At 41.7% G+C, this 13,390-nt stretch overlaps 1 protein-coding gene across 1 annotated transcript in view; it reads right to left on the bottom strand.

Annotated features, from left to right (window-relative positions):
* The window catches only part of ARHGAP10 (Rho GTPase activating protein 10), a 2,173,597-nt gene that overhangs the window by 451,523 nt on the left and 1,708,684 nt on the right, over positions 1–13,390 (bottom strand). Inside the window, exon 15 of the mRNA XM_044063456.1 lies at positions 9,859–9,946. Within this exon, the coding sequence (XP_043919391.1) occupies positions 9,859–9,946 (88 nt within the window). The remainder of the gene's footprint in view (positions 1–9,858; positions 9,947–13,390) is intronic.

The following is a 13,390-nucleotide window of genomic DNA, read 5'->3' as shown; positions in this document are numbered from 1 at the left end:
AAAATCAGGAAAAGATTTTACATCTCTCTTATACACTTAGAAAGTTGCATTAGCAAGCATTTTCTGAAGGACACAAAGTCTGAAACTTACATGCCTGTTACTACTTAGTGACTTCAATACATAACAATTGGCCAGAAAGCCACACATTTTATAAGGAATGGAAAAAATAATTCTCAAGTTCTTTTAGCAATAATTCTGGACAAGTTACTTACCTAGCCAGTACTCTTCCGCTACAAAATATATTTTCTTAATGGGAATTCAGAAACTGGTGACTGTCATTTAATTACCAGAATTATCAGATCTAGGGCAGTCTTCAGAAACTTGGGTTTGCATCAGAATTCCCAAGTCCAAAAACATATACACAAATATGCACACATGCATTCAAAAAGCAGTCCAGGCTGGGCTGTTTGCAGGTATTTTAACATTAGTAGCACAGCTTGTACTGCATCATATCTCAGTAAATGGAAAAAAGTCTTAGCTGTCGTACAATAATATATCTGCTACAGAAGAAAATACATTGAAAGCTTCTTCTGGTTGCTTTACAGCATACACACACACACACACACACACACACACACACACACACACACACACACACACACACACACACACACACACACACACACAAAATTCTCCTAACCATCCATATTTCTGCTTACGCAGGCAGCATATGGTTGATGTACGATGTTTCAAAGATAATAAAGACTTTGGTATACTGGCTGGATATTCGGATATCATTCACTGGAGATCCCAGAGGTGATGAATACTGCAACTGCAACATGGATGGACACCTGGTAAATCTGTATCCAGCAATGTACAGGACACATCCAGGGAAATTCAGGAATATGCAGTATCTTTCAAATCAGAAATCCATCCTCAACCTCTTTTTCCCATTTTGCACATGGGGTTGGGCTGTTACGTTCAACAGTGACAATCATCTTGAGCAAAGGTTTACAATGCCAGGTGGCTAGCCCTGCCAGGGTAATTCACCCATACCATTCACTCGCGCACACATTCACACCTATGGCCAATTTGGAGTGTCAAATCCACCTACTGCATGTTTTTAGAATGTAGGAACAAACCCACATGACTGCAAGGAGTACATGCAGATGCCACACAGAAGGCACCCCGGACGAGAATTGAACTGGAGAACCTGTTGCTGTGAGGTGAGAGTATTAACCTCTGCACTACTGCGGCTGCTGACAAACTGAAATTATGTGACTTTGCCAGCCATGTTAAAGTCATGCTCGTACTTGTGAAATGTCTCAATGGTTAAAATGGCACTGCCTGACACAGTTAATACAAACTAATACATCCCAAAGCTGCCTATGAGGGAAACACAGACTTCTTAACTGTCCCAGTTTTGAAATGGTACTTACATACTTGATTTATCCCTGCACATGGTGCACTGGTTTCTGGAGGTATGACTCTATCTTCATGTTTGATTTATCCTTTCATGCAATTTTCTACCACCCCCCATCATAGTTCATTTTAAAAGCTGTCTAGTACACAGAAAACCACACTACATGACCAACATATTATTGCCACCAATAACTTTGAAGAAAAAGGACACATATCTTGCATCTACCTATACAGATGGCTATTTCTGTTAACTACAGGAGATCCAGAAGTCAAACCAGGTTCAAGAGGAAACAGGACTTAGAAGCCCCAAACAGCAGAACAAGAAAGAAAATGTGGCAAATCAGCAAGGATCCATAGTTTGGAACATCTCTTCAAGGAGTCTTATACAGCATGAGTTTTCACTTTTGGAAAAAGGTTTATTCTTTATTCCCTTACAGCTTTCTGAGGTAGCAGACAGTATCATTGATTTAAAGATGTTTATAAGGAATGTTATGTTGAAAGTTAATTTGGGCAGCTGTGGTAGTGATGTTACCTCAATGTTTAAGAAGCCCTTTAAACAATTCAGTGTTAGATGTTTATGAGAAAGTATGTGAGCATGACACACTTTTTAATGAATACTAGACGGAAGGGAAAAGTGTTTAGAAATGTAAGCTTAAATGAAAGAAAAACTCTGTCAGAGTTACAAAATGACATAACTATTTGTATTAAATCAGCAGACAGAGGAGGACCAGTTGTAGTCATGGATTATGTACTTTATAGCAACAGTATACATGCTGTGTTAAATGATACAACTACTTATATGCAAGTTACTTGGGACCGGGTCAGAACAATGATTACACATACACAAAATACACTGTGGAATTGTCTTGTACGTAATATTGTTAATTCAAAGCTTTTTTAATATTTTAATGTTAAACATCCACTTTTACCAATGATACAGGGCCTTCCTAAAAGTACAGTTGTGTACACTTACCATAAATGTAGATGTTCGAGTGTATTCGTTGTTGCAGTCATTACATTTGGGTAATCTGCTGGGCAGGTTGCCCTCATTCGGCCTGATTAACAAAGTCTTGGGCCCTGCTTCGGTTGCTGTCCCTTCTTCCATGACATCAGGTGGTTAGGGGTATAAAACAGGCAGCCGACGTCATTTTAATCAGTTTTTCTTGCCCCAGATGTCAGGTGCCCCTCAAATGGGGAGCAAATTATATATATAATTTAGAACACAAAAAATATACCTCCAAATAAAAGCAAATACAACAAGAAGGCTTTTGAGCATAGTAACAGAAAGAAAAGATATAAAAAGAGAAAAGTAGGGGGCTTGCGGGTGGGTAACCAGGACTGCAACAGTGAATACACTCGAACATCTACATTTATGGTAAGTGTACACAACTGTACTATGTTCTTCGTGTTTCACTGCTGCAGTCATTGCATTTGGGTAGAATCCCAAAGCTATGGTTGGGAGGATGGAATTTTACAGCATTAGGAGCAGCTATAAGGCCCTGCAGGACAGCAGTGGCAAAGCCTGCTTTGGATTTAGAGAAGAGAGGTAAATGGTAATGTTTGGTGAAGGTATGAACTGAGCTCCAGGTAGCAGCTTCTAGAATGTCTCTGGTAGGAACCCCTCTGAGAAAGGCTGCAGAAGTAGATGCAGCCCTGGTGGAATGGGGTCTGGGGACAGGTTTACCATGATGCATGTAGCAGAAATGAATACAATGGCTTATCCATTTTGAAATTGTCTGCTTTGAGATAGCCTTTCCCTCTGCCCCTACAACAAATGCCACCAGTAGTTGCTCAGATTTTCTGGAATTCTGTGAGGTGCCTTTGCCGATGCCCGACGCGCTTTCTACACAGGCCTCTGCCGAGACCCTTTCGGAGTCTGGTATGCCACAGAAATCCACTTCATCTTCCGAGCCTTTGGCTGTCTCTGCCACGGTTGGGTCCAGAGCCGCAATGCAAGCACAGAGGCAGTTTGCACTACTGATTCTAGACAAAAAATTGTCTTCTCTTCCAACTACTGTTTCTCAGAGACTGTCGTATTCTCTCAGGCCTCGAAGCCAGGCCAATCCTAGGAAATTTGCTTCTAGCCACCACCTTGCTACTGCTCCCCCACCCCAGGCTCAAATGCTTAAAATGGCAGAGAATCTCATCTCCCTTATCCATGGTACTCAAGCACCTACTCCAAAAAGGAAAATGGTTCTTTCTCCAGAAATTATGACAGACCAAGAGTCTGAGGAATCCTTATTCTGCCTTTGAAAAGGAACAACAGATTTTGTCCTGTTCAAGTAGAATCTTAGTTGTCTGTGTACATCCAATGAATGCAGAATCCACTCTCCCTTGTTCTGTGGATTTGGGAAAAAAGTTGGCAGATGATGGTCTGATTAAGAGCCACACTGGATACCACTTTAGGCATAAAGGATGGATTGGTCCTGAGCGCTACCCTGTCATGGTAGAAAATAATAAAAGGCTCCACTGCCATGAGAGCCTGCAGTTCTGAGATCATTCTAGCTGAAGTGACTGCTAAAAGAAAAGCTATCTTCCAAGAGAGAAATTTTACATCCGCAGTAGCAGCTGGCTCAAAAGGAGGCAGGGTGAGTTTTTCCAACACAAAATTGAGGTCCCATGCAGGAGTTGGTGCTTTCCTGGGAGGTCTTAAATTTTTGGCCCCTCTGAGATACTGCTTTAGCAGGAGATGAGAAAAGAGGGGAGGCTCTGTGTTGTAATGAGCTGAAATGACAGAGGTATGGATTTTTATGGAAGAGAAAGATAGGGCCTTGTGAAGCATCTCAGTTAAATATTGCAGAATCTGAGGAATATTGGGCATTTCTGTGCTTATTCCTTGTGCCTGAATTTTTTCCATTTATCAGCATAAGATTTTCTAGTGTTAGGCCTTCTAGCCTCCAAAATGACATCCATCACAGGTTTGCTGAGAGGTGTAACTGGTGAAATTAGTTGAGTAGCCATGCTGCAAGATTCAGAGTTTGGAGCTGAGTGTGTAGAATTTGAAAGTTCTGCTGAAATAGTAGATAAGGTGTCTGAGGCAGGTACCACGGAGGAAGGTGTGACATATTGTGTAGCAGCGGGTACCAGTGTTGGCGAGGCCAGTCAGGAGCAATCAGAATCATTTTTGTTTTTTCCTGTCTGACTTTTAGTAAGACCTTGGAGAGCAGAGGCAGAGGGGGAAAGGCATGCACTGATAGGTTTTTCCAGCTGAAGGATAGAGCATCCACATTCCAAGCTTTTTTGTGATGAATTCTTGTGCAAAATTTGTCCAACTGATAGATCTTTTTGCCTCACCCCAAAACTATGTCTGGGCTCCCCCATTTGCTTGTCAACATGCTGAAGATTTGTGGACCCAGTTTCCATTTGTGTGGGTCCATAATATTTCTGATTAGTTCGTCTGCCAGAGTATTTTGTTTTCCTGGCAGGAATTGAGCTTGTAGATGTATTTGCTAAGTCAAGGCGGTGTTCCACAAGGCCATGGTTAGTCTGCAAAGGGGGTAGGAATGGGTACCCCCCCCCCGCTTGTTTATGTACCACATGACTGTAATGTTGTCCGTCTTTATCAGTAGTTGTCCTGGATGAGGAAAGTCCTTGAAAGCTGTCAGAGCATTCTGTACAGCTAGCATCTCTTTCTGGTTGATATGCAGGTGCATTTGATTTGGGCTCCATTCGCCCTGAATGCATCTACCTGCCAGATGTGCCCCCCAAGCATAGTCTGATGCATCTGTAGTCAGGGTTTGGGTGGCAGGGGGTGGAATGAATGACAGTCCCTTGTTTTGGTGACAGGCCTCTGCCCACCAAAGGAACTCTTGCTGCAGGCAAGGAATGAGAGGAATCATTGTTTCCAGGCTGTGACAATGTTGACTCCATAAGCTTTTTAGGCACCATTGAAGTTTCCTCATATGTAGTCTTGCATATGGAACTAGAAGAACGCAGGAAGCCATGAACCCCAAGGCCTGAAGAATTTGTCTTGCAGATAACTGGGTTTTTGTGGCCACTTGTTTGAAGTAAGTCATCAATTGGATTTGTTTGTCTGGTGTGAGGTAAGACATCTGGGCAGCTGTATTCAAGCTTGCACCCAGGAATGTAATTTTTTGGGGGGGGTACCAGTTGTGATTTATTTTCATTTATGGTGTACCCTAGGCAAGTTAGAAGCCTTTTTACAAACGCCAGATGCTGTTGAAGAGTGTCCTCGTTTTCTGCCTGAATTAGACAATCGTCCAGATAAGGATAAATTTGAATGTTTCTTTGTCTGCAAAATGCAATTACTGGTGCCAGGCACTTTGTGAAGACCCTGGGCACAGTACATAAGCCAAAGGGCAGTGCAGAGAATTGGTAATGCAAATAGTCTGCTTTGAAGTGGAGGTATCTTCTGCAAGATTCCCCGATTGGGATATGCAGGTAAGCCTCTTTTAAGTCTAAAGTTACCAGACAGGCATCCTTGCCTAGCATAGGCAGTAACTGTTGTAGAGTCAGCATCTTGAATTTTGGAATGTATTCAGAATGGATAAGTCCAGAATTGGACGCCATGATTTGTCTTTTCTGGGTACCAGGAAAAGCCTTGAATAAAAACTTTGTCCTTTTTCCTTTTCTGGTACTTGCTGAATAGCCCCCATATCCATGAGGGACATAACTTGTTTCTGGGCCTATGCCCACTGATTTGGAGGCAGATCTGGCCATCCGTTTGGAATTGGCAATGTGTGTAAATTAAATCTGTATCCCTGGGATACTATATTTAAAACCCACTTGTCCTGGGTAATTAGATGCCAATTTTGTGCATGAAGTGCTAGTTTTCCCCCCAAAGGGGCTGCCAAAAGATAAGTGCTTGGAATTGGCAGAGGAAAGTCATTGAGACTGTTTACCATAGGGGGTTGCCTTGCTACTTCAAATTTGCAGGTGGAGGCACTCCACTGTTTTGTTCTGTAAGTTCCTTGTGACTGAAACCTGGAGTTTTTGGAGTGCTTGGGTTTGACCTGAGCGGCACTGGTGGGTACTGGAAAGGACCAATTCTTAGTAGGCCAGTGCCTACTGAATCTGGGTGGCTGCACTTGTAGGAAATCTTTTACAGTTTGCATAGATTTAGAGTTGTCTTCCATCTTTTTCAAAACTTCTTCTGCCTTATTACCAAATAAACTGTCCTGTTGTAAAGGAGCATCCAACAATTTTGCTTTAACATGATCAGGCAGATTTTGCTCCTTGAGCCAAGCATGCCTTCTTATCACAGTTACAGCGGCCCTGCAAGAGGCCTCCAAGGAATCAAAACCACATTGCAAAGTATGCTTTCCAACTTGTTCAGCTGAATGCAATAAATCCCGTAACTCTTTATTTTCCACACAGTCAGACATCAACATCATTTTCTGTTTAAGTAAGCCCATGACATGCTGCTGATATTTAAGCATATGCAATTGACAGTTTAAAGCCCTGATTGCCAGGGTTGCAGACGTGTAAACCTTCTTACCCCATCTATCCAGCTCCCTGGAGTGTCTATCAGAAGGGGTAGGATTTTTAGCAGTAGAAGCCTTAACACCCTTAGGTCCTTGAGAAATAGTTTCAGGGTTAGAAGTAGGATTTTTAAAAAGAAATTTGTGGGAGTTAGGAACGCTGTAATATCTGTCTGGCTGGAGGCAGGGACTCAGGAGCCATGCTGGATTCTGAGAAAACATCATCAACAATGTCTCGAACAGGAGGTATAGTCAAAGGCCTATGCTGAGGAAGAAGAAAGAAATCCCTAAGTCTCTTTTTGGATTCTAAGAAATCCTGACTCTCCTAATGAAAATGTTCTCTTAAGGTATGCAAAGTTGCTCCAAAAGAAAAATCCTCAGGAGGAGAAGCAGAAGGGATGGATTCTTCTGCATCAGAGTCTTCATAAGGTGGAATAGACAATTCCTGATCAGAAGAGCAATCAGAAGAAATGGAAACCTGATCTGAAGATTCATAATCAGTGCCTTGCCTAGGCCTCTTAGCAGGAGGGGGATGGGACCCCCTGATCAAGGTAATTAAATCCTCAGCCATTTTGATCATTTGTTTTTTAGGCATAGGGGCCTGAGCATGTGGCCCATGCATCGGTTTTTTTAGACATAGAAGTTGGTTTGGCCTTGTTTTTGAGGATAGTGTCGGTTTAATATACAAATCTTTAGGCCTGAAAACACCCTCAGAAGCTGGTGCTTGCTCAGTGGCTCCAGACCCATCTAAGGGAGAGACATCCGCGGATTCGATACTTGAAGTATCCTGCGGCATGCCGGACTCCGAATGGGTCTCGGTAGAGGCCTGCGAATCAAAAGTAGCGGGTATCAGGGGCTGTGAAAGCACCTCACTGAGTACCGGTGAACCGGCGACTGGCTTAGGAGAAGCTTCGTCATCCATTTTGGACCTCGATGGTCTGTCTCTGTCTTTTTCTTTGCGTTTTTTGTGAATTCCGGTAGTCGGATTGCTAACCGACGACATTTCTGGATAGTTAAATCTTGAGCCAAAATATTTAGATGCAAAAATATACAGACGCTTAATAGTGCATTGGTTAAATTTAGCACAAAACCGACAGCAAGGCACGTTGTGATCAGGGCCTAGGCAAGGAATATAGTACAAATGAAAATCCTTATGAGGTATTTGCTTCCCACAAGTAATACAATTATTAACTTTTACTGACATCGGTAAGGAGCAAGAAAAAGTTTCCCCAACGGGGTACTTACCTTTAGGTTGAAGACTTCGGTTCTGAAACTTGAAAATGAAAATTTCAGGAGTTGGCCGACCGGCACTTGTGAACTGCTTCTGCTTCGGGCACCGCGCGGCAAGAAAGATGGATTAAAATGGCGTTGGCTGTATGTTTTATACCCCTGATGACCTGACATCATGGAAGAAGGGACAGCAACCGACGCAGGACCCAAGACTTTGTTAATCAGGCCGACTGAGGGCAACTTGCCAGCAGATTACCCAAATGTAATGACTGCAACAGTGAAACACGAAGAACATCTTCACATCGATCCTGTATGCCCTCCATTTATACTCATTGTTGCTGGAAGAAATTGGGTCACTGAACACCTTTTTTCATTTTTGTCAAAAAACACCTTAGACCTGTATTAGACCTGAATGCTTTTGTATTAAATGATTCTGCATTTATAAAGGACTGGATGTTCAGTAACTCCTTACTAAAATAACTAATCAATTGGAATTCTTAGGTTGCCTGTGTTTTTCATCCAGATGGTTTTCTTCTTATATGCTTTACCCACTTTTCCCTTACATCACAAACCATGCTGACATCCTCCCAGTTGCAAACATACATCACTTTAAGTGTTTTTGGAGCCAAAGTACTGTTTTAATGACTTGGTTTAGTGTAAATTTTTACTGTCATCAGTTTTAACCAAATTGTTAAAATAGATATGCTAAAAGAGAATTTTAATATGCAAGCCAAACCACAGGGCATATAATCATGACTGATAAAGAATCATTTATAAGAAAATTATAATTAACCACTTGTAGTATGTATAGTGGGAATATTAGGCAAGTTGCAATACTACTGGAGAAGCATGCATTTTAAGAAAAACTTCTGATATACTGCAAAATTTGCCATAAAACCACCAACTTCAAAATTTTACTGTTTTGCTGAGTGAGCATTCTGCATAACTAGACATCTACATGCTATATCTATAGCATGAAAATATTAAGCAGTGCTGTCAGCCTTATAGCACAGAGGCAAAGCATCCATGTGTGCAGCCAGTAATCCAAGGCCAGGAATGGGCTTGGGCCACTGGTATGGCCAACTGGAGGGAATATGATATTGTCAATGGCCAACTGTCCTATTTTGGGGGAAGTATGAGGAGAACCCCTACCTCTTTGCCCTCTGATGGACACTATGCTTTGCAGATGAACACTATGCTTTGTAGACAACCAGTTTACGGGTGAAGTGAACACAGGTGCTGGTGTCACTGCATGCTGCTCTTCTAGGCATTAAATGTCATCAACCACTGCTGCTGGATTTACTTTTTATTTTAATTATTCTTTTGATAATGGAATGGTGGGATGACAGCCCCAGCCTGCTGATTTATGGGATCCCCATTGGGCCCTCACTGTCTGCCCCCAAGAATTTCAATGCAAGGATAAGGGACAAATCCTGGACGCAGTAGATAAGCTACTGGAGTACCTAGGGGGCTAGGGGTAAGAAGAAAAGATGTATGAAAACAGCATTAAAAACAGAAGCAGGGTCGGGGGAGACAGGATTTAAAAAAGTATTTAGCAATGCTTAACTTAGTAATGGCAAACATTGATACAAATAAACATATTACATACAGCGCAAAGCACAGACTAAAGAAATAGAAATTTTGCATAGCTGTTCTACCCTATCAAAGAACAGTACTGATACCAAACAAATGTGGCATTAAGTTGTGCAGCTGGTAAATAGCAAAGAATTATTTTTCAAAAATTGCATGCAGTAGCCAACGACTACATCTCTACAGTAGATTTACATGAGTACAACAACAAATCACAGAAAAAGGTATGCTTTACCTTAAATATTGTTTCAAAACACTAGTAATTGTTTTGATTTCCCAGTCGTCTGGATTTTCCAAATTCACTTCAGAGCAGGTCTTTTCATCTAGTAAGAATCCAGAAAATACAAACTTTATAACAATGAAATACTAACTGAATGTGGTAATGACCATTAATATAATACCTGCCCACCACTGGTGGGTCCTTTTGTTGTAGCTGTTTGACAAACCTAAGAACTTCTCTGTGATTAATATATTCCTCACCCCTCTGGGATTCACAGAAATTGTCTCCAATGATGCTAATTGTCCAATGCACGTCGGTCAATTACCAAGATGGCAAGAACATGTGATTCAAAGATAGGTATAGCTACAATGAGAAAGACCTGATTGCATTAACGTTCTCCCTAGCAGCATATGCATTGCATTAGCAAAGCCATCCCACTACAAGCACACACATATTCAGACATGCACACTGTCACACACACCAAGACAGACATGTCTTGGTGGGTACCTTCTTATGATGGACCCTGTTTTTACAAAATCTCACTAAGACAGCACTGATATATAGACTGTATTTTATGTAGCATACATCACGGAGATCAGTAGGTTAAAAAGATGATGAGCCATAAAAATGACAAAATTAACTATTAAGGATAACAATGAACCTATGCATTGTTACTATTAGCAAGAAGCCAAGAGTTTCCAGACAAAGGATATGCAAAAAGAATACTACAGATATTAGAGGAAAGAAAAACATTTGCACAAGAAGATTGGTCAGATACTTCAAATAAAAGACGTATTAATTAATACAATAGATTTATGAAAAAAATTACACAAACAAAAGAACTCTGGCCCATGCCTGGAAAAAGTGATGGAGGAACCGAGATAATAACCCCTAGAATTTTGAAAGATATAAAAAGAAATATGGACATGGGAAATAAAGAGAGATCTCTTATGGTGTAATATTTTATGCAAAGGGAAAAGCCAAACTAATCAATAAAAAAGCAGCACCAAAGATATTTGAAAAGAAATATCAGCAAAGGCACCCACGTATGGAACATGTCACAATACAAAAACTAAGAAAACAAAAGGTGAATGTAGAAAATAGGATTAGTAAGGCAGAAGGTAAACAAAAAGTAACTAAAGTTATGGATTATCTGCAAAGTGAAGAATTTTCTGGGGAGAATTCCACACAGGCAAAATTGCAGAATGATGGAATTATGGGTCAGCAGATTAAGGAGCAACAAGTGGAGCAGAAGGTATCTCTAGAGGATTTGCAACATGATAATACTCTGGAGCCTTCTGCAGGAAACCGGTAAAAAGTCCAGTTGAAGTTGCACAGCAAGGGAAGCATCACGAAACAGTGGAAACTCAACACAGGTGATGCTGCAAAGTGATGGGTCACAAAGTTCCTATATGAAGGAGCAGCGTGTATCTGAAGAATATAATGTCACAGGAAAACTCTCTGGAACTTTCTCTAGATTACTCTCAGCAAAGGGAGAGCAAAGATCATCTCTCAGTTCAGAAGGAAATGACTTAAGGGAAGACCTGCTTGATGTAACAGAGATGAACAGACATATTAATATAGATGCAATGAATAGATTACTGAAACTAAATAAAACCCAAAATATGAGAAGACTGGCAAAACAGATGAAAACAATCAGGGCTATTAAGAACAATTCATGGGATATAAAAGGAGTAAATAGAATATTTTTTATTTTATTTTATTTATTTATTTAACATTTTATTAACTGGGAAAGTCCGACTTGGAATGAAGCCAATTTTCAGCGGATGCCTGGGGTGATACGCTCCAGATGCATGTCTTTGTAAAGTACAGTTGTATACACTTACCATAAATGTATATGTTCAAGTGTATCCACTGTTGCCGTCATTACATTTGGGTTATCTGCTTGCAGGTAGCCCTCAGCCAGCCTGATTATCAAAGTCTTGGGTCCTGCATCAGTTGCTGTCTCTTCTTCCATGATGGCAGGTAGTCAGGGGTATAAAGCATGCAGCCCACACCACTGCATCAGTTTTTCTTGCCCAGATGTCAGGTGCCCCCATAATGGGAAGCAATTATATACAAGGTTACACCTCCAACAAAAAGAAAATACACCAGAAAGCTTAAATACAGTAAACAAGAAGAGAGATATAGCCAATACAAGTCAGGGGGCTGGAGGGTAACCAGGACTGCAACAGTGAATACACTCGAATATCTATATCACTGTTGCAGTCATTACATTTGGGTAGATTCCCAAAGCTGAGGAAGGGAGGAGGCAATTAGAGAGCATTAGGACCAGCTATTAGGCCCTGCAAGACTGCAGTGGCAAAACCAGCTCTGGATTTAGAAAAAGTAGGCAAGTGGTAATGCTTGGTGAAGGTATGAACAGAACTCTAGGTAGCAGCTTCTAGGATGTGCCTGGTAGGAGCACCTCTGAGAAAGGCTGTTGAAGTAGCTGCAGCCCTGGTCGAATGTGATCATATCTCCTGTGGAGTAGGTTTTCCATGGTGCTTATAGCTGAAATTAATGCAATGGCCTATCCACTTAGAAATGGTTTGCTTTGAAGTGGCCTTCCCCTCTGCCCCTACAGCAAAGGCAACTAGCAGCTGTTCAGTTTTCCTGAGAGGCTTAGTCCTGTCCAAATAAAATCTAAGTTGTCTGTGCACGTCCAAAGAGTGCAGTATTTGTTCTCCTTTGTTCAGTGGATTAGAAAAGAAGGTTGGCAAATGAATTGACTGATTCAGGGTCACAGTGGATACCACCTTGGGCATAACGGAAGGATTGGTCTTGAGGGACACCCTGTCTGTATAGAAGATGATGAAGGGCTCCACTGCCATGAGGGCTGTAATTCAGACACACTTCTCGCTGAAGTGATGGCTAGAAGGAAGGCTGTTTTCCAAGAAAGGATTTTCAACTCTACAGTTGAGGCTGGTTCAAAAGGAGGTAGAGTGAGCTCTTCCAATACAAAGTTAAGGTCCCAGGTTGGAGTAGGGGCTCTCCTGGATGGTCTCAAATTTTTGGCCCCTCTGAGGAATTCCTTCAGCAGGGTGTGACAGAAGGGGGGGGGGGGTGGCTCCGTATTATAATGTGCTGAAATGGCTGAGGCATGAATTTTAATAGAAGAGAAGGAAAAGCCCTTGTGAAGCATCTCTGTTAAGTATTGAAGAATATGCACTGTTGTGCCCATTCCCTGAGTTTGGCTCCAGGAACAGTATCTTTTCCACTTTTCAGCATAGGATTTTCTAATACAAGGCCTCCTTGCCTCCAGAATGATATCCACCACTTGCTTACTGAGGGATGGTATTGGAGAGCTCAGGTAATTAGCCAGGCTGCAAGGTTCAGGGTTTGAAGCTGGGGGTGCAGAATCTGGCCCTCCTGCTGGGACAGCAGGAAAGGGGTCTGAGGCAGGTGCCATGGTTCCAGCAGTGACACACTGCGCAAGAGGGGGGTACCAGTGTTGGCGTGGCCAGTCTGGTGCAATGAGCATTGTCCTTGGTTTGTCATGTTTGATCTTTAGTACAACTTTCGAGAAGAGAGGCAGAGGAGGAAA

Source organism: Protopterus annectens, chromosome 2.part1 (genome assembly GCF_019279795.1).
Source record: "Protopterus annectens isolate FY-2018-M chromosome 2.part1, PAN1.0, whole genome shotgun sequence".
Taxonomy (NCBI): Eukaryota; Metazoa; Chordata; order Ceratodontiformes; family Protopteridae; genus Protopterus; species Protopterus annectens.
The sequence above is the reverse complement of the archived record's forward strand: the minus strand, read 5'-3'. Positions and strand labels throughout refer to the sequence as shown.